The 25,820-nt window shown below is 43.6% G+C and overlaps 1 protein-coding gene across 1 annotated transcript in view; it reads right to left on the bottom strand.

Moving 5' to 3' along the window:
• Nucleotides 1-25,820, bottom strand: part of TBC1D9 (TBC1 domain family member 9) — a 129,064-nt gene that overhangs the window by 24,311 nt on the left and 78,933 nt on the right. Inside the window, exons 4-13 of the mRNA XM_061384130.1 lie at nucleotides 24,391-24,619; nucleotides 23,701-23,962; nucleotides 21,578-21,785; nucleotides 16,453-16,659; nucleotides 15,078-15,248; nucleotides 14,302-14,452; nucleotides 12,322-12,536; nucleotides 9,976-10,093; nucleotides 8,540-8,825; nucleotides 8,067-8,196 (exon numbers count right to left, since the gene is read on the bottom strand). Of these exons, the coding sequence (XP_061240114.1) occupies nucleotides 8,067-8,196; nucleotides 8,540-8,825; nucleotides 9,976-10,093; nucleotides 12,322-12,536; nucleotides 14,302-14,452; nucleotides 15,078-15,248; nucleotides 16,453-16,659; nucleotides 21,578-21,785; nucleotides 23,701-23,962; nucleotides 24,391-24,619 (1,977 nt within the window). The remainder of the gene's footprint in view (nucleotides 1-8,066; nucleotides 8,197-8,539; nucleotides 8,826-9,975; nucleotides 10,094-12,321; nucleotides 12,537-14,301; nucleotides 14,453-15,077; nucleotides 15,249-16,452; nucleotides 16,660-21,577; nucleotides 21,786-23,700; nucleotides 23,963-24,390; nucleotides 24,620-25,820) is intronic.

Raw genomic sequence — 25,820 nt, 5'->3', positions numbered from 1 at the left:
AGGCTTAAAAAAAACCCACATTGTGACGGTTGAGAGTTAAGTTTCACTGGGTACAAAATGAGGGCTATAGCCTGGGAGACAACATTTCAGATAGCGCTGAGAAACTGCTCTTAAGAGGTAGGGGGAAGGTCAGTATATTTCATTTCAGTGACAGGGGAGTACATGTAATCAAGCATATATTTTTTTGCAGAAAGTTTCTGCTAGTCTCACAAAGGTGATAAAGTCATGTGGAGCAGACATCACCGTGATGGAATTTAGTGCTTTTCTAGATATGAGATGCATGAATTTGGCTCCTAAAATCAGCTCCTGAAAATATCTGACCTGTTTTGCCAGTTTCCCAGAGCACAGAGTGCCTCATTTCTGCCCTCCACCCTGAACTCCTTTCAAGTGTTGAAGGTCAGCAGCTGCAGCAGCTCACAATTTAATCCTTGCAGAGGCGGATGGCGTGTGTGTGTGTGTGTGTGTGTGTGTGTGTGTGTGTGTGTGTGTGTCCAACTCCTGTGGCCCCATAGACGGTAGCCCACCAGGCTCCTCTGTCCGTGGGATTCTCCAGGCAAGAATACTGGAGTGGGTTGCCATTTCCTCCACCAGGGATCTTCCTAACCCAGGGTTGAATGCACATCAGCTGCATTGGCAGGGAGATTTTTTTTTTTTTTTTTTTTAACCACTAAGCCACCTGGGAAGTGGTTTTAGAAGTGGTCCTTCTAAAACCTGAGCCTTGACACTACTCCCTTGCTCACAACTCCAGAGTTCTCACAGCTCACTTGGAGTCAAATTCCAGGTCTCACCAATGATTCCAAGCCCTATACCCCTCCCCCTCCCTCAGCTACCTCTCTGGTCAGCTGCCAACACCTTTTCTCACCTCCACAGACACGGTAGCCTCTTATTGCTCCTCTTTTCGAGGAGCAGTAATTATGGCAGTTCCACTGCCAGCCAGGGCCTGTGCAGCAGCCCCTTCTCTGCCTGGAAATCGTTTCCTTCGGACACAACTTGCTGGCTCCCCCAGGTCATTTGTGTCTCTGCTAGATGTCACTTCACAGACACACAAACCCAAGAGAAACAGCACGTGCCCACCCTTTTAACCTGCGTTCTTTCTTACTTGACTCTGCCATGGCCTGCCTCTCATCCCTCAATATGAGGGCACAGACTGTGTCCTCCAGAATGGAGGACAGATACTGATTCTCAGCAAGTGCTCAACAGGTATTTACTGGACACACTGAATCCTGGGGATAATTTCAGGAAGTAAATGCTCTTCCTAGCTCCATTTCAGAGACGAGGGAACAGAAGCTTAACAAAAATCATCAACTTGCCCAAGTTCACGGAGCTGTGGTGGAAAAGCCCAGTTTGAACACAGGCTGTCTGATTCTAGAATCTGTACCCTTGGAAGAATCGCCAGGGGTTCATCTCCCTGACTTGCTGCAGAGAACAGTCAGTGTTCAATAAGGTCTTGAGTTGCCAGATTCAGTGAATAAAATATAGGAGATACAGGATGTCCAGTTAAACCTTTAACTCATAAACAAGAGTGATCATTTCAGTATGTCCCACGCAATGTCAGTCTTTTCTGTATCTTATCTGACAACACCAGATTTGGCATCTCTCTACAGGTTGTTCCACATGGTGGACTCTGAACCATATAATTGATAATTTCCCCAAATTGGAGTCAACAGTGAAAAACCCTACCCTTCTAATGCTTTCTATTTCTATCTATTCAGTATGTTTTTCCTGTTTTGAATGAGAATTGCCTTTTGACTCAGGTGTTCCTTCCCTATAGTTAAGAGTATACTGACATCTTAGAACTTAGACCAGTTACTTAGAACTTTCATCACTTAATATGATTGGACGGTCTTGATCTACAAATGCAGGGTTTATGGATGAATTTTCCCATCTCCAGAGAAGTGTCTTCTCCAGACCAAGTCAGAATCCTCTCCACTCTAAAGAAAGATATGGCAATGACCGCCACTTAGAAGTCAGAATTCCCAAGTTGTTAGTAGGAGCTGCCACTAGTGATGAAAAATGTCATACTTAATTCACTCTGGGTTAAATCCTCAGGTGGGATTAAAACTCCCAAGAAAGGTAACTGTTTTGATCCTCACAGAAGAATGGAAAGCATCCTCTACAGAGCTCACGCTGAGGATGGAGGGGTGGGTTTACCTCAAACCAGGACGCAGTGTGCTTTTGATCAACCAAGAGACATTACCTATGAGACAGAAGGAAACTATTCTTGCACTGCAACTGGCAGGGACATTAACGATGACATGTCATTGGTCATCCTTACAGTAACCTTGTGAGTTAGTACTCTTACTTCCATGTCTCAGATGAGAAAACTGAGGTTCAGAGAGGTTCTATGAGCTACCCAGAGTCCCACAGGGGCTGCACTGCAATTTAAGGTTCAGTCATTGGTTTTATAACTCCACCACCTACTTTTCCAGCATTCTAGAAAAGGGTTCCAGATAGGTTCTTCTTTGTCTTTGGGTAGAAGAGAACGTAAATTTTGGAGCTAGACAAAATTTGATTCAAATTCATTTTCTTTTACTAATTATCTGTGTGACTTTGGGCAATTCAGTCAAGTCTTCTGAATCATAGTTTCTTCCTCTGCACAAGGAGACCCCAAAACTGTCCTTGTAGATTGCCCTTAGAGATAAAGATACATTAATATAAAGTACTGGTAACAGTAACTCACAGTAAACATTGGCTTGGTGATCTCTACAAATTGCTAATAAAACAAGTTGGGTTTCTCAGGTGGCTTAGTGGTAAAAAATCCACCTGCTGGTGCAGGAGGCACAGGTTCTATCCTTGGGTTAGGAAGATCCCCCTGGAGAAGGAAAGGGCAACCCACTCCAGTATCCTTGCTTGGAAAATCCCATGGACAGAGGGGCCTGGCGGGCTACAGTCTACGGGGTCAGACATGCTTTAGTGACTAAACAACAAAAAGAGTTACTTCCCCTAAGCCTGACCTTCAAAGAGCCCTCTATATTTTATATTTAATTAATATCTGTTCCCTAGAAATGGACCTTGCAGTTTGCCAGGCAGGTCCAGGGACTGGCCATAATCAGACACAATGGAATACATATAATGGCCCTTCCATCGGGAGCAAACAGTCCCAACCTAAAAGGAAACCATAAACTCCCAAGTTCCTGCCTAGCTATTTCCAGAGGATTGCTAAAGGAAAATGGGTTATGAGGAGGACTGGGCCGTGATCTCCTCTCCCCTGCCCCTTCGCCTTTTTGGAGGGGCTCTGACAGAATGAAATTCTGAAAAGAGCAGACAAACAACGGCTGAGTAGATCCTCTCTCTTTCCAGTGGCTGTTGGGTGCCTTGCAAATCAATTAGTGGTTTCAAGACTTCCCACTAACTAGCCTCTACTGGCCCCACTGACCTCATGTCCATATGCACACCTACAAGTCCATCCACATTCTATCCAGACACACCCCTTGGCTCTGGCTTTAATGCTGGGGAGCTCGTGTTTGCCTCCTGCTTCTGCCACTTTCTGTGTGCCTTGGGAGAACTGACTCAACCTCTCTCAATGTACATTTTAACCTTAAAATGTGTGAACATGGACCTAGTGGGGCTATCAATGAAGCACCTGGCACCTGTCCCACACGAGGTGGGTTCTCCATGAGTGACAGCTGTTATCACCAAAATTAATAAGCCCAACACATTAATCTGACCTTTCAAACTGTCTGTCCTTCTGCAAAAACTCCTCCTTGTGTTTGATCAGCCACCTCCTTTCCCCACCGCAGCTCAGTTCAGTCTCTCAGTCACGTCCGACTCTTGGCAACCCCATGGACTGCAGCACGCCAGTCTTCCTTGTCCATCACCAACTCCTGGAGCTTGCCCAAACTCATGTTCATTGAGTCGGTGATGCCATCCAACCACCTCATCCTCTGTCATCCCCTTGCTTAACATTTCTCAAATGCTCTGGGTGGGCTATCTTGAACATGAAGAAACTCTGAGGTGCTCCCATGCCTGCCATAAGTCTGCTATTAATGTGCTCTCTGTCTTCCAGGAGGCTCATCGCAGTCTATGGATTAAACCTGAAGGCTGGGGCTTTATCTACCATGTCTGTGTGTCTAACAAAATGGCACACAGGGCCCAAACAGAAGAAAATTGTCTCTCAAACTGCCCCTCCTTACAGGAGGGGCTTGGGAGAACTTCACGATGCATGAGATTTCTGCTATGAGGCATTTATGAAGACAGTTATCACATCTACTCATCAGGAGAAAGGTGATCGACCTGCAGCATCCTGGGATCTCAAGGCTGAACGTGCTTTTGGTATTCTTCCTACTTATCTATTTTCCTGGCTAACTATCCTGAAGCACAGAAAGCAAGGAGTCACCTGCTTCAGAACACTGTTGTCTGTCGTATAACCGGGTTAAAATCCACCTGGGCATCTAGTGGCCCCATTCTGCATCTAGGGCAGTGACTCTCAGCCCCCACCGGGCTCCAGAATCACCTGGGAACTTTTGAAAAATATTTCTTCTCAGGTGTCATACCAAGATACAAAGGTAACTGGTCTGGAAGGGAGCCTAAGAATTTATATTTTTAAAAGCTTGGCTTAAAAAAAAATTTTTTTTAAGGGATTTGAATGCTCAGGCAGAATTGAGGACCACTGAAAGAGATGGGAATACCAGACCACCTGACCTGCCTCTTGAGAAATCTGTATGCAGGTCAGGAGGCAACAGTTAGAACTGGACATGGAACAACAGACTGGTTTCAAATAGGAAAAGGAGTTCGTCAAGGCTGTATATTGTCACCCTGTTTATTTAACTTATATGCAGAGTACATCATGAGAAATGCTGGACTGGAAGAAGCACAAGCTGGAATCAAGATTGCCAGGAGAAATATCAATCACCTCATATATGCAGATGACACCACCCTTATGGCAGAAAGTGAAGAGGAACTCAAAAGCCTCTTGATGAAAGTGAAAGAGGAGAGTGAAAAAGTTGGCTTAAAGTTCAACATTCAGAAAACGAAGATCATGGCATCTGGTCCCATCACTTCATGGGAACTAGATGGGGAAACAGTGGAAGCAGTGTCAGACTTTATTTTTTGGGCTCCAAAATCACTGCAGATGGTGACTGCAGCCATGAAATTAAAAGACGCTTACTCCTTGGAAGAAAAGTTATAACCAACCTAGATAGTATATTCAAAAGCAGAGACATTACTTTGCCAACAAAGGTCTGTCTAGTCAAGGCTATGGTTTTTCCTGTGGTCACGTATGGATGTGAGAGTTGGACTGTGAAGAAGGCTGAGTGCCGAAGAATTGATGCTTTTGAACTGTGGTGTTGGAGAAGACTTGAGAGTCCCTTGGACTGCAAGGAGATCCAACCAGTCCATTCTGAAGGATATTAGCCCTTGGATTTCTTTGGAAGGAATGATGCTAAAGCTGAAACTCCAGTATTTTGGCCACCTCATGAGAAGAGTTGACTCACTGGAAAAGACTGATGCTGGGGGGATTGGGGGCAGGAGGAGAAGGGGACAACAGAGGATGAGATGGCTGGATGGCATCACTGACTCGACGGACGTGAGTCTGAGTGAACTCCGGGAGTCGATGATAGACAGGGAGGCCTGGCATGCTGCGGTTCATGGGGTCGCAAAGAGTGGGACACGACTGAGCGACTGAACTGAACTGAACTGAACTGAATCTAATAGGAGATGGAAAAACAAAAAAGGAAAGGCAAGACTTTTCGGTGCTGTCTTTAGGATGACCTATTAAGGTAATGGGGATTTCCCAGGTGGCACTAGTGGTAAATTACCCTCCTGCCAATGTAGGAGACCTAAGAGACGTGAGCTCAATCCCTGAGTTGGGGAGATCCCCTGGAGGAGGGCATGGCAACCCACTCCAGTATTCTTGCCAGGAGAATCTCAAGGACAGAGGAGGCCGGCGGGCTACAATCCATGCGATTTCACAGACTCAGACATGACTGAAGCGACTTGGCAAGTGCACACAGATAAGGCATTGGGAAGGCACTGGAGGCTTATTAGTAGGGCGGTGCCACTAAGCAGAGAAAACAAAAAGCAAACCATTGTGCATTGAAAGAGCAGGTGATGTAGGCATTGGTAAAAATAAACAAGGTTGTCTTCCCAGGCAGAGGAAGGAAACTATGGGTGTGTCCTGAGATAGGGCTCTTGGCAGCCTGAGGGGCGCCATCAGGGACCAGACAGACAGGAAGGAAAAGGACACCAGCTCTGGTCTTGCTTCCATCTCCACTCCTTCCCATTAAAACGGGCCACGTGCTGACTTCAGCAAGACCTTAGCTTATCTGTTGTGAAGAACAAAGCTGAGTTTCTACATACCAAGCTTTATTACTTGGGTCTAGAATTCTCTTCACAATAAAGGTTTCGGGGGATGCCTTTAGAAAAACAACCCACAGCTATAATAATGACTATTGCTGTCAGTCATATGGGCTCTTTTTCTGGAAAAATAATCTTTCAACATTTCTGATGGAGGACTGTTAAAAGTCCTGGGGCAGTGATTTTTTTAAAAAATGCATTATGATAATAACCAGTTTTGGAGACAGTGAAGTGAAACAGACATTCTTAACCTCTACTAGTGAAAATTTAAATCAGGAAAATCTATACAGAAACTGCACAGGGGGTGCCAGGAGCTTGGAAATAATTCATACTTTTTGATCTACTACTGGAAATCTATTCCTAAGAATGGACTCTAAGAAAAAAGTCAGAGATGTATTATTTGTGTAGAAACTTTTATATAATATATAGTATCATACATATTACATACACATAATAATACCATACAAATTTGCCAATATGGTACTGAAAATTTGGAAGCAACCTAAGTAAATATCCAACGAAAGGGACCAGCTAAATAAGTCTTGGCATCTCATTAAAGCAGAATACTAACAATCTATGAAAACCTGCGAACAAACAATATATTAAATATCAGAGAATGTTCATCATGTATTTTAAGTAAAAAACGGAAAGTTACAAAGCACTTTTAAGCAGATACTTGTACTTAAGTATAAATTGCAAATATGAAAACATACTGGAGGGAGATAAGGTGAGATGCTCACAGGATACAGTTTTTCTTTCACATGTGTTCAGTCTCTATATTATTTTACAATAAGCCTGCGTTACTTTTATGATACTAAAAACATACCCCAAATGTTTTCTTTTTAATATGTATGGAGTGCTAACAAAAATTTTCTGAAATAATAAACTATCAGCCTTTCTTCTATTTTGAGTTAAGGGCACACATTTCTGAAAAGGTGTCTGGATCCATACCAATTTTTTTTAAAAGCACCTATTTTTTTTTTTTTTATTCTCTTTAAGAGAGATTTTCTGACCTCAGCCAGAGGTCACCATCTCTCCAGTATACAGGCTGCTGCTAGCTGGAATGCTGACAATCACCAGGTACATGATCCCAAAACATCTGGAGAGGGCCTGGTGTGCTCAGCGAAACATTCACACTCTTCCTTAATGATCAGGAAATGAACAAACCACAAGTATTATGGGTCCTAAGTCCTGGAATGCCAAAAACCACGAGTGCTATGAGGTACCCAGCGCCACTGGCTCTTTTGTGGATTCAGGACCAGATCTGGGGTAATTGTGGACCGGAACATACCTTCCCCAACCCGGGCCGAGCAATCTGAGAGGAGTCCCAGGACTCTGGCTCTTCTCAGGAGGCGAGAGTATCCTATGCATCCCCCACATAAGAGGACTGGCTCGTCTGCTTCCCAGGAGACCCAAGGACTTGGCATGAGCACAGGAGGGTCAACCTCCCCATGCCTGCTTTCAACAGCCCCTCCTCAACACACCCAGAGCTGAAATCGAGCTGCTGCTTGATCAGCCTACGAGGTGGGCAAAGCCAAGAGTCGGAGGCCTGAGCGGGTCACGCAACTGCTCCGTGGTGTTTGGCCCATTCATTCGGTGGCCCTCTCTGGAGCTCGAAGCTGTCAGCTGGTGGGGAGCTGCTTGCTTCGACAACCAGTTCTCAGAACCAGGAGGGAAGCAGGGACACCCTGGGTTAGCAACGGAAGCGTGTGGCACACATCCAGCGGAGGCCCTCTGAGCACGCAGAGTGTTGTGAGCCCAGGCAGACCTACCTCATAGGAAGTTCTGATGAGTCTGAAAATGTCAACCTCAGGATAGGGCTCCACGTCATCACTGAGCAGGGAGTGGAGGTGAGGGATGGGGGGCAGCGTGCTGTCTTTATTGGTCACGCTGTCCAAATACCTGAAGAAGAAAGGAATCCGGAGTCACTGGGAGGTGAATCCAGAATTCTCCCTTTACAGCTGTCCACCTATTTTCTGCAAACTCTGCATATCAGAAGACTAGAATTTCCTTAAGAGTGAATGAAAATCCCTTCACTTCTTTTTAAAATTTTATTATTATTTTTAAACTGAAGTATAGTTAATCGTCTTTACTTCCAAAGACAAAGAATAATAATAATAAAAAAAAATCCTCAATCACACAGAGAAGTGGGTCCTATGATAACCATCAGGGCATATAAGACTCACAGAACCAAGGAGAAAGGCAGATGGAAGGTACAGATAAGAAAGCCCAGGGTGAGAAATACCTTCCCAAAACGGTCATAGCCTCCCCGTCGTCCTTGCAGTTCAAAAGCTTGTCTACGTTTGCATCGAGCACAGCCAGGGCCAACTGGAATATCACTTTGATTCCTTCATAGAAGAAACAGTCGACAACCACCACTGCGCTCTCAAAGGGCATCACGCTGAGAAAAAGGGTGAGGAACCAGGACAGGGAGATGGTGGAGATCACGCCCAGGTCCTGCATGCAGTCATACAGCTGCGGGACATAGTCCCGGGCCAGCTCCTCGAAGACACCCTGGTCCACCAGCGCACCTGCAGTGGGGCAGATGCAAAAGGTCACGCGTTAACCAACAGCACCTTCTCACAAATGAACCCAAGCCACTAGCTTGGCAAAAATAATCCAGTTGACAACTGCTACTGAGACAGAACTCTAATCGCTACGTTACTAGACGAAGGTATCAGCACAACCAAGTCACCAGATGAGTTCTGACTGCATCTTCTCTTTCTGGGGCCTTCCTCCCCTGCTTCTTGATCATAAAAGAGCAATAACATCACGCCTCTAAGAGCTGTGGAAAAGGTCAACTTACGAGATTTCCTTGACACACAATTATTTTGCTGGCAACATGATGTTTGGCTAGGCATGAAATATACATCTAAGTAGGTTCATTTCTTGGCAAACTCTTAAAGAAAAAAACCACTCTTCTGGATGCTTGGTCCCCATAAAGGAATTGTTTCTTTAAATAACTGTTTGGTTCCCCCCAACCCCCACCCCCGCAAAGTATAAGCATTCCAGCTGTACACATTCATGATCAACTTCCTGACGTTTCTGGAGAGTATTTCCAATCAATCCAGTTACTGTGCAAAAGTTTAGAAATGAAGACAGAACATAAGAGGAGAGCATAAATACACCTTTTGCTATACTAGCAATGAAAAGCTTGTCTTGCTAAAATGAATGTCTAACACTGGAGGGGATTATGCAGAGAGACACCAATAATTTATTTAAATGCTCACCATCGCTGGTGAGCGATGAACTGGTGAAACCAGTTCTGAAAAATACCTTAGAAACTGAGCTCTGAATATATTTTTATATGCTATTCTGCCCACTCCTTTTCTGAATCCTTCTGCTTTCCACAGATTCCAAGCTCTTCCTGAAAGTACTATTCAACCTTTGGGGACTGGTGATCTGTGTGCCTGGTGTAGCTCTCACATGCCACAGACACCCACATTGAGTGTTTTCTAAGCAGTGAGACGTATATTCTTTCCATGGGGAGAAGCTCCACGGTGCTCCTTTGTGTATAATCCATACTGATCCAAGCCCTCTTATTCCCATTTTGGGAAACTGGAGTTGTCTGACACTCTTTTGGCTGATAGTGACTGGAAATGGGGTTATAGCTGGTTTCCTGGTTCTAGAAACATTTTCCTGATGAGATAAGGGTTATAAATTAATTGCATCCTCACGTACCAACCACCCTGGTGTTGTAGTAATCAGGAAGCATGCGTTCACACAAAGCCACCAGCAGCCAGAAAGCTTCCTCCTCTTTGGCATAAAGCAGCAGCACCGATGTGACAATGTTCATGGCCTAAAGGGATGAAAGAAGATGTCATCAGATACATTTAAAACACATCAGACACATTTTAACATATGAGCACCTTTGTTAACCTGAGAAACGACTGAGTTAGTCCCAAAGGAGCCAGCAGACTTTTTCCACAAAAGAACAGATAATAAACGTGTAAAGGCTTCACATACACACATTCTTCTGGGTTCTGTTTTGTTTACAACTTTTAAAAAATGTAAAAACCCTTACAGCTTCACCCTGCTAAGTGTTTTGCTTTTGTTTGTTGTTTTGTGTGTGTGTGTTTTTTTTTTTTTTGCCTGTTAACTGTTAAGGGCTCCATGAACACCAATATGCACCAAGGACCTCATTCAATATGCACCAGATCCTCATTCAAAAACTATGTCCAAAGCCTATTTGACAAAGCTTTCAACCTATTAGTCTCAGTGTTTGTAATCCTTAATCCAGTGAGGTGAATATTTCCCTTTTAATCTTCCGTAATTGTTTCTATCACCAAGTACGCATGGCTTGAGGCGCTCTTCAGGGAACAATGAAACCTTTCAAAGTTGGAGTCCTCATCCATTATTTCTATCTGGATAAGGATGGTAGTGATAAGTAAAAGGGGTTTAATTCTAAAGTAACCTACTTTATTAAAAGATATTATCAGCTAGCTCATAAGCACTCCAGGCTCAACTACTTTAATAGTCCTCTTAATTAATAAGGAGAAGATCAAAAGATAAATATGAACTCTATTATATTAAAAGCCAGCTCCCTCCTGTACTTCTTTTGATCCTGGAGAAACCGGTAAATGTTCATCAGATTCCTACAATATAAATGTCAAAAAAGGAATTTTGGTCTAATAGGCTCTTCCTTGTAAGCCTGACTCAATAGGTTCCCAAGTCTATTGAAATCTTTAAAGAAGATTTTATAGAAATCATTTAAATTTTTTATAGAAATAAAACAATTTTATATAAATTTTTTAATATAAATTTCTTTATAGAAATCATTAAAATTCCACTTGAGAATTAACCTGCCTACTACATGATCATGGTCATGGCTGGTTTCTTTGTCATTCAGTCAAGGTAAGTTTCTTTTGAGGTTCTACTTGGTAACAGGCTCTGGACTAAGTATTGGGGAAAAGGAGGGGGCACAGCAGTGAAAAATCTCACAGGGCATAAATCCAGGGGTCAGAGAGATAAAAGAGATGTAAAAGTTGATTAATCAATTTGGAGGTATATTTTAAATTAACTGCTATCAAAAAGATAAAATGTACAGGGAGACCTGTGATATGTGTGTGTGTGTGTGTCTGTGTGTGTCTGTGTGTGTGTGTCTGTGTGTGTGTGCACGCACGGTATTCAGGTTTCGAGGAAGTAAGCCTGCTTTAGGTTTCAACTAGATGGTCAAAGAAGGTCTCTCTGGGTACATATGTAGCCTTTCAATCTAAAGACACTATCTTAGAGCTTTCCAAATTGTGCTATCCATACTAACATATACAAGCAATCATTGTGGCTGGTATATGGGTAACATTTTTTAATACTGAATTACACATTTATTTTAGTGGGCCTTAAAATATAGCCATAGCATATAAGAGCTACATTCTCAAGGAAATTAATTGCTTAGGAGTTGCAAAGGGTAGGAGCACTGGGGAACCCAGAATGCAGAATTAAAGGCTTGGTGCCCAGATATGCTCATGACCAGTGAGTGACCAGCCAGGCCACCAGATGGTGGTGGATCCAGAAAGGGCACTCTTATCCCTTGGCTCCTCTGCTCAGTGCAGTATTTCTCTGCTCTGGGAGAGCACGCTTCCCCGAGTACATCTGACAAGGTCCAAAAACATTTAGTTGTCACAAGTGGGGAGCACTGGCATTTCGTGAGAAGACGTTATTAAACATGTTATTAAACAGGAATGTCACTAAACATTCTCCAAAGCACAGGACAGCCCCACACAAAGAATTATTCAGTCCACAATGCCAACAGTACCAAGGTCGAGAGACCCTGGTACAGTAATTGCTCTCTTAACCATAAAGCCTTTCTTCTTTTTAAATAAATACTTATTTATTTGGCTGTACCGGGTCTTAGCGACAGCATACAGGATCTAGTTCCCTAACCAGGGATCGAACCCGGGCCCCCTGGGGGTGTGGAATCTTAGCCACTGGACCCACCAGGGAAGTCCCCCATAAAGCCTTTCTTATTACTTACCGGCTGGCAGAACACATTTTTTTTTTTTAAAAGTCTTACCCATCTGTGACATTCACCTGGCAATACCCAATGTTAGGATTTCGAAAAGCATAAGCTGTCAAGACTCTCCTCAGAGCCGCAATGCCCATTTCGTTTTGGAAAGCGGGGTGTTCTGGAAGGGAGCGGTGCAGGTCCCTCTCAATCTCCTCCGTGGCGAGGTTGTACTTCCCCATGGACTTCTCCACGAGGTCCTCATAGTAGCCAGGGTGGGTGGCCTTCTCGTTGATGGCACCTGGGAAACACCAGACGGACCCAGCATCAGAAAGTGGGAGCCCCGGCCTTGGCTGCCTGACCCGGCGCCTTCACCTTCCTCCTGTGAGGACCTGTGTGTCACAGCCACAGCCCGGCTGTAACTTCAATCCCAGCCCCTTCCCTCTTCCTGCTCCACTGGAAGCCGGCAGCTTAAAAACTCCCCTGTTCGCTATGATCCCCTGGAGAAGCGAACGGCTACCCACTCCAGTATTCTTGCCTGGAGAGTCCCATGGATGGAGGAGCCTGCTGAGCTACAGTCCATGGGATCGCGGAGAATTGACCACGACTGAGTGATTCTCTCTCTCTCTCTCTCTCACACACACACTCTATGATATCACTTATACGTGAAGCCTAAACAAGAGTACAAATGACCTTAGATACAGAACAGAAACAGGCTCACAGACACAGACAACAAACTCATGGTTACCAAAGTGGGGAAGAAGATGGGAGAGGGACAAATTACAGAATGGGATTAACAGATACAAACTGCTAGTCATACAACAGGTTAAGTAGCAAGGATTTACTGTATAGCACAGGGCATTATAGTCAATGTCTTGTAATAACCTGTAAGGCAAAATAATCAGAAAAAAAGACAACTGGATGGTTATGCTGTGTGCCTGAAACTAACAGTACTGTTAAACTATGCTTCAATAAAAAAAATAATAATGCATTTTTTAAAAACCTCCCTACAAACCTCCCTACACACACACAAACAAAAAACCCTCCCTAAAGGTAGAGGCTTCCAACCTAGAAACTGTGTTCCAAGGAACTTCCACAGACAGCCCAAAGGGGCTGCTCACACAAGAACAGGGAAGTGGGCAGAGAAAGTCAAGCTGAAGCTGAAGCCGTCTCAGTTCTCCAACCAAGCAGCCTTGCTTGCATTTTATCAGGGTTTTCCTTATGATTTCACGTGAAAAGGAGGCATTGTCTCTCAAAACAAGTTTAAAAACTGAAATTACGAAGGGCTCACAAAGAGCCATACTGAAGAGTAGGAGGAAGGATGAAGAGGGATTTTCAGAATTGCAGGGGGCAGGGAGCATGTTCCTGGCAGTGAGGAGCCACTGCTGTGGAAGGGAGCTCCTCGGTGCAGGGTGGGAGGACGCAGAGGTGGGCAAGAACCACTGCTGTGACATAGCTGCAGGTTATGATTCTTAAAGCCAGACAAACCCTGGACGCAAGCACTTAACTATAAATCTAGTTAAATATGATTTATGCAAGTATAAGGTGTATGTACACATATACATATATACAAATATGTACATATAAAAATACACACATATATATGTACATATTATATAATTAAATAAGTTCTTATAGGTTAAATATGTGTATATATATACACAGGCTTCCCAGATGGCATAGTGTTTTAAGAATCCACCTGCCAATACAGGAGTCTCGGCTTTGATCTCTGGGTCCAGAAGATCCCCTGGAGTAGGAAGTGGCAACCCACTCCAGTATTCCTGCCTGGAGAATCCCGTGGACAGAGGAGCCTGGCGGGCTGCAGTCCATGAGGTTGCAAAGAGTCAGACACGACTGAAGCGACTCAGCACACACGCATATGTACAGACACACACATATGTAATGAGAGGGTAAATTGATTTGTACTTCACTGATTAGGGATTAGACCCCTGGGCTGAGGTGGGGGTTACATATTTGAAATAGCCCTGAGGCACGATGGAAGGCTGAGGGCAGCCCCAGGGCTCCCCACACTCTGGAGGGGTGCTCCCTCTCCAGCCCCACCGTACCTGACAGCAGCAGCCAGAGCTCCCCGCGCATGCTCTCAGGGACACCCTTCAGCACCAGCTCCCGGGTCTTTTCTGTGCGGTACATGCAGACCCCTTGCCCGTACTCCGCAAAGTGAATCTTCCAGGCCTGCTCTTTCAAAAACTCTTTGGCCTGAAAGGGATGACGTAGCATCATTACACCCAAAGTACTTCGAGAATGGTAAGGACAAGTTTGACGGAAAGTCAGAACATTTTCCCTGGAGAATGGAGCTGGTAAATTCTGGACAGAATTCATGAGAACAAAGAACTCAGATTTTCTGAAGACCTTCTGTGACCTGACTCATATACCAGAGCCTGTGGATCTGCCATGAAACTTTCTGGCCCAGAGTCAGAATGCCACTTACCTGAGATGGGTCAGGAGAATGCAAATGTTACTTACGGCTTTATGTCTACCCCTCCAAGTGAAACAGAGTGGATGTTTGCTAAATGTGGCCTGAGACCTTATGTACTTACTTGTTGGTTACTTAAACAACGGTTAAAAAACAAAAATGAAAAATGTCACCTGCACATAGAAATATATGACCCATCTCCTTTCACAATGAAGCCACTCTGAAACCCAATGACATACAAATATGTCATTGTATGTTATATTTATATGTCCTTTGTATTTTTAAAAAAATATCCTTCCCTTGTAGGAAACTGTCCAGTGATGTATTGATGAGTTTATTTTAAAAGATTTTTAAAAAACATTCCTGTTCTAATACAGAAAGTTCCGGGCAAGAGGAGGTGGCACTCACCAATTTTGGGTTGAACTCCTCGGGAGACCGCCGCCGATACATGGTCATCAGGGTCTGCGTGGCTGTGGGGACACTGTTGCCGTTGAGGTTGAACTGGCGCTCGCCATCGGCATCGGAGCTGGTGCTCCTCTGGGGACTGGAGGAAACGAGGCTGCTGGGCCGAGAATACACCTGCCAACGCAGAGAGTAACACGAGGCGGGGACGATTTGAGCTGCAGAATCTACTTCTTCAACATTCTCTGCTCCGCCTTTCTGTGCTCAGTCGTGTCTGACTCTTGGAGACCCCATGGACTGTAGTCCGCCAGGCTCCTCTGTCCACGGGATTATCCAGGCAGGAACACTGGAGTGGGTTGTCATTTTCTCGATCCAGGGACCAAACCCCATGTCTCCTGTGTCTCCTGCATTGGCAGGCAGGTTCTTTACCACCAAACCACCTGACTGTCCTCCGGACAGACACTAATAGCCTCACCATGGTTCCCAAGAGATGTCTTGCTAGGTGATGTAGTAGGAGGAAGTCCACAAGCCAGCATTTTGGTGAGAATTAGATGGGATCATGGGCCACAGAGCTTCGATGCTACCAGTAGGTTTCCTCTGTATTTTATTTTTTGGCTGTGCCCCATAGCATGAAGTTTCCCAATCAGGGATCGAACCTGCATCCCCTTCATTGGAGGCACGGAGTCTTAACCACTGGATCACCAGGGAAATGCCTCCTCTGTATTTTAGATTCATTTTTACAACAAACTGGTTGGAAACTTATCTCTCTGATTAGTATGCATGCAAAGTGTGACGTGGTTGAGTCAACTGCTGATGGGACCACCTTCCTTGCCTCCTATCTAGTTTCTGGTGCCTCAAAAATGCCCACAGAAACTTGGAGCAGGTAAACAGGAGCTTGCCAGCTTTACAATGTATTTTCACTGCAAGTCATTCTATCACTTGAGCTAATCATGTATCTTTCAGGGCCCAGTTTCCCTGGATGTGGATTCAGAGCCTAATTCAATAGGGACACAATTCGTATTGTATCATAATAAAATCATCCTAATAATGTTGTGTTTCAGGTTTGAGACTTTACGGAGTGACCTCTGTATAATTCCCAACAGAGTCACTTAGACCAGAGTCACCTGCTATGTAATCAGGACAAATCACTTCATAACGCCTTCAATGGTGAAAGAAGAGGGTGAGACTAGATGTCCAATTCTATGATCCTAAATACAAACACCATGAGATTTAAATGAGATGTCTGCTCTGGACATCAGAGTAGTTGGTTCATCTCAGCACAGCTGCAAAGCTTCAAGATCAAACAAAACAGACCAGGAGGTGAACATTCCCCAGGGAAGAGAAATAGGATGAACCAACCCCGCAGATGCCTTCCACTGACCTCATCATCCGAACTGTTGTAGCTTCCTGCGAATTCCTTGTCTGAGTATATTTTGGAGGTCGTCTGCTGCAGGAAGTCAGAGATCCTCTGCACCAGAAAGTCTCTATCCTTCAAGTTGGCAAAGAGAAAGGTCATCCTGTTCCTGGTGCTGATGGACAGGGGACTGGGGAGCACGCTGGAGCTGTCTGCCTTCTCTACAATCGTCACCTGAAAAGAAAACAGGCCACCAAGAGCATTACTTCCCAGGGATCACCCGGCAGCAACCTCTGAGCGCTGAAGATGCTGAGCACTGAAGAAAGAAGACCATGCTTTTCAATCTCGGCAGGAACCTCCGTATTTTATTGAGGCAAGTTGAGATTCTTGAATGGTGTCCCAATAAAAGAAAACAGCTCAGAATAAATGAAACTGGAACCAGAATTATCTTGCTGGTAGTTATAAATCGAGAGTAAGTCCCCATCCCAGCCCCAGGAGACATCTGGCAACATCTAGAGGCACTTCTGGTAGTCCCAAGTGGAGGGTACCATGGGCATCTCACAGGTGGAAGTCAAGGATGATGCTAAACATTTTGCAGTGCACAGGACCCAAGTCAGCCCACCCCCAACACAGTAAGGCCCAAGACGTCAACAGCGCCAAGGCTGGGAAACCTTGTTGGAAGGAATTCCTTGACTTTCATTAAAATTTCATGGAACTTTAAGAGGGAGGACTCTTAGCTGGTGCTTCATCTGTAAGAGAGAGAAACAACCCATGATACTGGGTCCTTTTATTAGCTTAATGTGGATATGGCTTTTAAAACACCACCAATCCTTCAAACGTCTGGTTTAGACCCCAGGGCTTTGCATTCCTCACCTCTTACCACTTCAAAGTTTTAAAGGCTTGAATCTGAGCAGACATGACATAAACAGCTTAACTGCAACCCTATCTGCACGGGTTGACTGTGTGTGTGTGTGCATCTGTGCATACTAGTGTGTGTAGCAAAGTAAGTACCACATCAGGAGAAAAGTAGAAACAGGGGGCATGTGCTTCAGCTTTGAAATGATGGCATATATTTGCTGGTTTATAAAAGGATTTTCATCAACTGGAAACTAAGATAAATGGATTACAATTCTTTAGCACATTAGGAAGAAAAATCTCAAGGCCAGCTCTAGATAAATGGTTTATTTGCAGCGGTGCTGACTGTGTACTTAAGAGTTTAGTTTCTTTCCCGTCTTCATTTCCACATGTAAGCAGTCTAGACAGGTTCAACTTCAACCTCTTCATCAGCATTTTCATGTGAAAGACATTTCCTCTGAGCAGAACTTTAAAAACCTCTCTCCCTTTCAAGGCTAAGTAACCTACTGGAATTGCCTAAAAAGTTGCATGGTCACAGGTGCAAAACAGGTATTAGTGGGGTCCATAAAGGGGAAAACTGAAGGACCTGAGTTCTGTTCTCAGCTTTTATAAACATGTACAAGTTAGATATATATTCATACATTTTTAAAGGAATATTCTGAGATACCTAGAGTTGTACCTAAGAGTTTTTTCCTCCAATGCTAAAGAAGCTAGAGAAATTGGCGGGGAGAGGTGGAAACCAACTTCTTTATCATGAAAAGGATTTTCCCATGATACTTCAGACATAGAGTAAACAATGCTTATTTTAAAAGACTGAAAAAAAAAAATCCTTTTTTCCCAACAGATTGTTTATGATTCTTTTAGTCACCAGGCATCTGCAATTAATTGCAGATGCCAAGAGGATGAAAGGTTCAAGTTCTGCACCTAAAATATAGATTCTATGTGCTCGTGAGGAAATCAAGCATGAAGTCCAGTATCTACCAGGATCATGAAGCAACAGCAAGAAAGTGCCTACAGAAACCCTAGGAAGCGTCCCACAGGTTAGCACGTATTTTTCACTGACAAATGAGTTCTAGTAGAATTCTACCCCTGAAACTTTGTGCCTCCAGGAAAGGGTAATAGCACCACTGGAATGTTCTACACAATAGTGAGACACATTTTCATCACCAACTACAATTGTAAGATAGCTTCAATTCAATCAAATCTTGGTGTTTCATATGGAACATTTTACAAGGTAATTTATAATTGAAAAAAAGAAGAGAGACTGCATCTAGAAATCCTAATGTGGACTCTCATCACTTTATCTTCTTGCTGCTAGTTCAGACTTTTCTTTAAAATCTATAGCAACATGGTTCTTTGCAAACATTTAACATGTGTTGATTTACTCTACCTTAAGTCTGCATGCAGAATGTATATTAACAATCTCCAGTCAATATTTCCACTTATTTATAAAAAATTAAACACAACAGCAATCCCGAGTCTTCACAATTCTAAAAGGAGCTGTTCCAAGGAGAATGCAAGGTTCCTTGAGGCTCCTACTGATCGATCAGCTTAACTCAGTTCATGGAGAGATCACTCTCTTCTCAAACAGACCCCGACGGAGGGTGAGAGCCCTGTCCTAGTGCATTTTTGTCATTATATAACCTAGAGTAGGAATAAACGCAAGTGCTTTGCTTCTTCCATTAGTTGAGGTTTAGGGTTTACCATTAATATATCTCAGTGATTCACTGGAGTAAAGAAAGGGCAATGCTGTCTCACTGGGGGTTTCTTTCAAGCCGCACCCTCCAACCACAACACACTTTACTTCTAAATGCCACCGATACTATCCTCCCCCTTCTGACTTATCCTGAAATATGCCTGAATTGTCTCCCCTTACTACTTGTTAGGGAAAACTAGGAAGCACAAGATGGGCTGAGGGTATTAACCATCAATCTCCTAACTCCGCCAAGCTCTCACGATCCTATTGTAGATCACACTGAAATGTACACAGAGCCCCTGAACTGAACCCAGAGGAGGGGAGCAGGAGAGCTGATATGGGATGGCAGCCTCCAGCCACTCTGTTCCTCAGTTACCTTTGGATAAACAAAGTGATGACTCACTCAGATTTATAAATGATACACTCAGTATATTCTTAATGTCAGGATGGGTTTCCCTAGTGGGTCCAGGTCACTCTGCCCTATTTTGTTCAGGTAGTGCTTGACGAAGGACATTTTTCATAGCAGACTTTAATAGCATACTATGAATGGTGATAGATGTTAACTGGACTTATCATAGTGATCATTATATAATATATACAAAGATCAAATCACTACTATGTTAACCTGAAACTAGTGGATGATGTCAATTACCATACACACACGCACACACACACACACACACACACACACACACACAGAGTTCAGTAACTCCCTAAGAGAAAGAGGGTAAGTTTGTTGGAAAAAGTCATGAGATGCATTTCAGAACCAGTTGTAAGTACCGATCAACCATCCATCTGAGAATTCACCTCCAATAATTCCTAGTCTCCAAATGTGTTATAATACCAATGAGCTCACCCTGTAAGAAAGAAAACTAGATTTTTCCATTGCCTAACATTTTGCATTCATTTTAATCCACCAATTAAACTTCTAGGAATTTATAATTTGAGGAAAATTATACATATGTTTGGGAGGAAACGAACAAACAAAAATAATGCAAAAGTCCAACCAAAGGTAATCTAAATAAGAAGAAGAAATAAATTATACATATCCAGTAATGGAATAATACGCAGTCATTAAAAGTTATACAAGAATATTTTATGATATGGAAATAAGTTTAGTGCACACTCACTGTTAAGAGAAATAGGCCAAAAATAAAATTTATTATTTCTTAAACCTAAATAATATAAATGACATATACACAGCAGTGCATAGAAAGCCTGAGCAACCATATAGCAGGATGTTCATTTTTGAATAGTGGTCATTTTTGAATAGTGGGACTGGGGGAAGTTTTTGTTTTCTTCCTATTTGTCTGTATTTTAATAATTTTCTGTGATAATGATGAAAACAAGAAAAAAATAAAGCAAGAAAATTTGCTACATAAATGATTATTAAAAAAAAAAAAGAAAGTAAGGCAAAGAGAAACTTGAATTCTTTACCATGGGAAATCTTAACAAAGGCTCAACCTTGATTAAATAGCCAAAGCTTCTAAGCATCTTAATTTCTAGGAAAGGACCAAAGTACGTTGAAAGCAGCCAGGTTAGAAACTGTGGATCTGCCAGCCCTGGACATCCTAACCTGGAATTTCTTCTCAACCCCAACAGCAAGGCTTCTCCGCAATACCAGAACAACCTATCACTGTGAAGACACAAGAGAACTCACTTCCAACCCAGGTACAATAATAATGTTCCTCAGTCTTCATTGTCCATGGGCATCAGCCTGGAACTTTATTAAAGTACAGACTCCAAAATTTGCAGAGATACAGATCTGGCCGCGGCAGCCAGTGGTCCCGCTGGTTCTAACAGAGGGAACCAACGAACTCGACAGATCTTGACTTTCTGATTCACAACCCAGACCACTCTCTAAAGATCAAGATGCTCAGGCTGTGGGCCAGGAGCAGTAACTACACTTTCTAGTTTCTCTATTTGATATTTTCACATCTCAGGGCCTTGTTGACCCAGAGTTAACCAACTCCTGGAGACAGTAAAGGACTCACCTGTGAGAAGGCATTTCACAAGCAAACCATTCTATCCAAACCCCAAGGACCTCCTTCACCTGCTCTCACACTCAGGGCCCCTATTCATCTTGCCCTCGTCACCCCAGGGCCAGGAACCGAACAATTAGGGACAGGGCCTCTGCCCTAGAGCCTGCTGGAATTTTTCAACTTGCCAATCCCAAGCCTGCTTATCCTGTCTCACCTGTTTCTTCCCATGGAAATCACAGTCAAGACTCCAGTCCACATCCTTCCCTGCTCCTCTGTCTGCTGACCCACCGGGTGCTTTCCCCCCATGGGCCCTCTAGCATGGCGTGCGCCCCCTGATGGGAGCCATGAGTATAACAAGCTTCTTTTCAATGACAGTCATCTCCTGCTCTGTTGATCTCACCTTACCTGAACAAGAATAAAACACCAGTCTGCTTCTGGAAGAAGAAACCTCGCAGGTCTCATGGTCATTCGGGGCAATGCCAACACAAAAAAGAGGGACAGATGCCACCAAAGAATTAGGAACGCTCACCCATGGTTAAAAGCCAACTCAGTGATGGTAAGATACCCAGAAAAAGATTACCAACAAAACTTAAAACACTCATTGCCACCTGCCACGTACCTCTCGCAGTGGGATAATGAGGCTACACAGGTTCTCCTCCTTGCTGGTGAAGCAGATATAGTTCGTAGACACAAACATCTGCCCCAAAATGTGCATTTTGTTGAACGGAGTCCAGAGGGTGCAGTCTGTGTGGCCATCTAATTTTTCATCTTTGGGCAGCCGGAAGAGTGCACGGTACCTCTCACTCTTGGCCCTGGCGTCCAGATCGCTGGAAAACAACAGTAATAACTCACCCCACAGGAGAAAAGTTTGAGTACCTCTCAATGATGCGGCAACAGAGATTTCCCAGCCCATCTTTCCCTTCCACCTTGTCAGAATTATTTCTACCTTCTTGGCTTTCTGCGGGAGTTAACTCCAATGATGACCCAAAAGCATAATGAAATCATTTTAATGTATTTAGGTTCCCTGTGTAGTCATTTTACAATCAGTATCTGTAAATGTCAAAGGATCTTAGGAAAACAAGGGCTAGACAGGAAATAATTCTCTTTCCAAAAGAATACAGTAATTTCTGAAGAGATGATGACATTTACACTCATCTGCAGCCACTCTCGGGGCCTTATCTTTTAAGAATGACCTAATGAGGACGACATAAGCCACATGACGCTGCAGGCGGTCAGCGGTCACCTTGAATAAACAATAAAACTGCCTGAAACACAGGAACAGCTCACCTCCTGGACAACCAGAGTGTCTAAGCCCAGCTGGGTCCTCCAGTGACCATGATCTTTTCTCTGATGAGTTCCTTCTTCCTGTTCATCGTTTAAACATCTTTGCTCAAGCTTTTAGGCCACTTCAGCCCCTGATGATCCAGTTTCTGGTTTCACAAGGCAAAGACAGGCCCTCCAATTCCCTCCCTTCTGTCTCTAAAACTACCTGCTACCTCACCTCCTCCTTCTTCTTTTACCTGTTTCAAAGGGAGAGCTATCAGCACATACAAGCATCCTTCTGCATGCTGTGAGATCCTTTTTTTTTTTTTTTTTTGTAGCTTTGCTTTGTATGTGGGATCTTAATTCCCCAACCAGGGATTGAACCCAAGCCCCCCTGCATTGGAAACATAGAGTCCTAACCACTGGACCACCAGGGAAGTCCAAGCTGTCACTTTTTAAATTATTCATTTTCTTCTAGCTTTATCTCCATGCTCCCTTCTGTCTTTGTGCTACCCTCAACAACAAACTCTTCCCACCTGCCTACTTCATACTACCTTCTGTTCAAATGTTTTTGTTCTATAAAAGAGCAAACCCCCTACTTTACCATTGAATTTCCCGACAAAGCAGGCTGTACTGACCTAATTCCCTTGACTTGCCTTTCATGTGCATTCAGCCCACCACAGTAAGCCATCTTCTTGTCACGCTATCAAAACATGTCTCAGATCACCAAAGGCGTTTTCATTGCAGTGACCTCTTGTCAGGTTTCAATGACCAGCTGTACACCAATGATGACCAATTCCATTTATCCCACTGAACTGATGTCTAGTTAGACGCCCTACAGGCGACTCAACTCAACGTGATCAAAATTGAATCCTCATATCCCTTGGACATGCTGTCCCTTCCCTCGTCCCCATCTCAGTTAAGGGTGATTCCATGCATCCATCACACGTTACAACGTCAACTTTCCCCTTGCCTTCTCTCTAGCCTTCACTCTCACATCCAGACTTCCGGGCTTCTCTACAGCATAGCTTCATCCCATGCCCAGCCACCTTCCATAAATGTTGACGAGCTTACTTTCCTCTGTGCTTTTCTCATCTGTTTCCCTTACCATATTGTCCCTCTGCCTGAAATAATATGTCTAAAGTAATATTCATCCTACTGACTCTGACTGAGCAATTTCGAGAGCCCTGCTGTGAGCAGCTCCATGGAGAGAACCTTCACTGCCAGTCTCCCTGTGTGTGTACTCAGGGTGCTCTGCTCTCAGCACCAAAAGAGGTCCCAACCTATAGTGCTGGAGCTGGTCGTGTCTACCTCACTTACTGAACTGTGACTGCTTTAGGCAGACTTTCTCAGTCTTGGATCTATACCCAGAAAAGTGTTCTGAACCCTTGAAGCTGTTCAGAAAAGGTTAACTTTCATAAGTGAACAGATGGGTTCTTGTTTCTAAAGTCCGTAAGACTTCAGATCTCTGTCACCTACCGTTTTAGGGCAGACACTTTCTTAGGAGATTTCTTTTTCAGTTTGGGCAGGGATCGATCTTGTTCAAAGCCCTCATTGTCTAAGAGCTGCCTCATGGCGATGTTGGCGAGCTGCTCCATTAACTTGAAGGTCTCATTGATGTTGAGGAATACAGAGAAGAAATGCTCGCTAGATCTTGTGCTCACTTTGATCACGTCGGGTAGAAGCAGCGTGGCGTTCTTCTCGAGCTGAGTGATGTCCACCCACCGGATGACCAGCTTGGCTGAGCACAGAGAACAAGGCTGGGTCAATATGTGGCTTTTTAAAATCCTTTCAAGATACTGGAATCTCACAACACCACCCTCTAATTTCACAGAACTCCTATGAGCTTATGTGCTTATATTTATTAATATTCTGCTTGATAGTTTCAAAAGACAAATCTAGACCACAAAAATTCTGAGTTATGATTATTACAGATTTAAGTCCCTGTCTACTAAATGAATTATACCTTTGGTCAATTTTTATTATCTCACAATCAAGTAGTTTATAGCAACTGAGTCAAAAATGATTGAATTGAACTGTTAAGTCATCACAAATCAGTTACAACTGCAGATTTACTACTGTTGGTGTTTGGATATGGTTTACATTCAGGACAGGGAGAAACCTTGGTAGACTTTCAAAAGCTGCCCTCTGAAATTCTAGAGGACTCACCTTCCCTTCCCATCAGAAAAGAATAAAAGCAAAGGTGATTAATGCTGAGGTACATCCAGCCCTGTCGGGGGACCTTCCCCTTCCAGTAGCTGCAAGAGTAATAGTTAACGAGTTTCTCTTCCTCGGGCATTCCAAACAGCCGATGGAACTTCACAATGGCTTCCTTGAACTTCTCCGTGTCATCATCTTCCTTCACATCGTTGATTTTGTTATACTCGGCAATGATGCCCTAAGAAGGCATAAAGCACAAATGCACAGCTTGTATCACTATGACTAGACCTGTTTCTTTTCTGTACATACTGGCAAGGGAAAAAATTTTCTTCTAAGGGACACTTAAAAAAATTGAATTATTTTCAAAGCCAACTCCCCAAACCGAAGCCACTTAACAAGCGGCATTTATGTACTAAAAGATTTCTGAAGAGCCACAAAGATCAATGTAGAGCAAAGAAAGATCAAAACACATGTCATTAACTGATGTTAGCCACAGACCCACCGTCTCTCGGCCATGAAAGATATCAGGAACTTGGATAAAAGGAACAAGCCACCATATGAACAGAAAAGAGGTGAATATTGGACTGGAAATTATAGAAGACACACAATTTTTGGTCAGTTGCACAGGAAATAAGATCTTTGCAAAACAAGTAACTGGCTTAACCTACTGCTTAATCATCTTAGCAGCTTGAGGGGCTGTTTGTTACCCAGTTCCTCCATAACTCAATGAAAAATGGCTTCTACATGTGTCTCCTGAGGGAAAATGTTCCTTGAAATTCCACCTTTGACTTTGTAATCACCAAATCCCTCTTACCTCATCTCCATTTTCTCTGTTCACAAAGTACGGTGAGATAAACATGAGCTCTGGAGCATGAATGTCTGGGGTTTTGATCCCAAAGGTGTCACTGCAGATCTATGTGAATTTGGGCAGCCTCATACCTAGAATTCCTGCCTTTGGGCTTCCAGTGAAATCTGGATGCTACAAATACATCTTCCCCAAACTTATTATAACTACAAAATTCTTATTATCAAAATTCTGTTTCCCTACAATCACCATGTAAAATCCAATATTCTAGACCATGCACATTTTTGATCCAACCAACACTGTAACACTTGTTCTCACTGCACTGCATTTGACAAGATCCAGAGCACACTCAGGGCCTGGATATGTCATCTGTATGCTTTTCCACCTTCTTGCCTGTGGTCCTGTCATTCTGAAGGCATAAAATCTACAGTAAGACTATTGTCTGTTTCACTAATTCTGTGTGTACTTAGTCATTTCGAACTCTATGACTCCATGGACAATAGCTTGCCAGGCTCCTCTGTCCATAGAATTTTCCAGGCAAGAACACTGCAGTGGGTTGCCATTTCCTCCTCCAGGGGATCTTCCCTACCCACAGATCAAACCCTCGCCTTGAGTCTCCTGCATTGGGAGGCAG

The sequence above is a fragment of the Bos javanicus genome, chromosome 17 (assembly GCF_032452875.1).
Source record: "Bos javanicus breed banteng chromosome 17, ARS-OSU_banteng_1.0, whole genome shotgun sequence".
NCBI lineage: Eukaryota > Metazoa > Chordata > Mammalia > Artiodactyla > Bovidae > Bos > Bos javanicus.
This window is presented reverse-complemented; position numbering and strand designations above follow the sequence as displayed.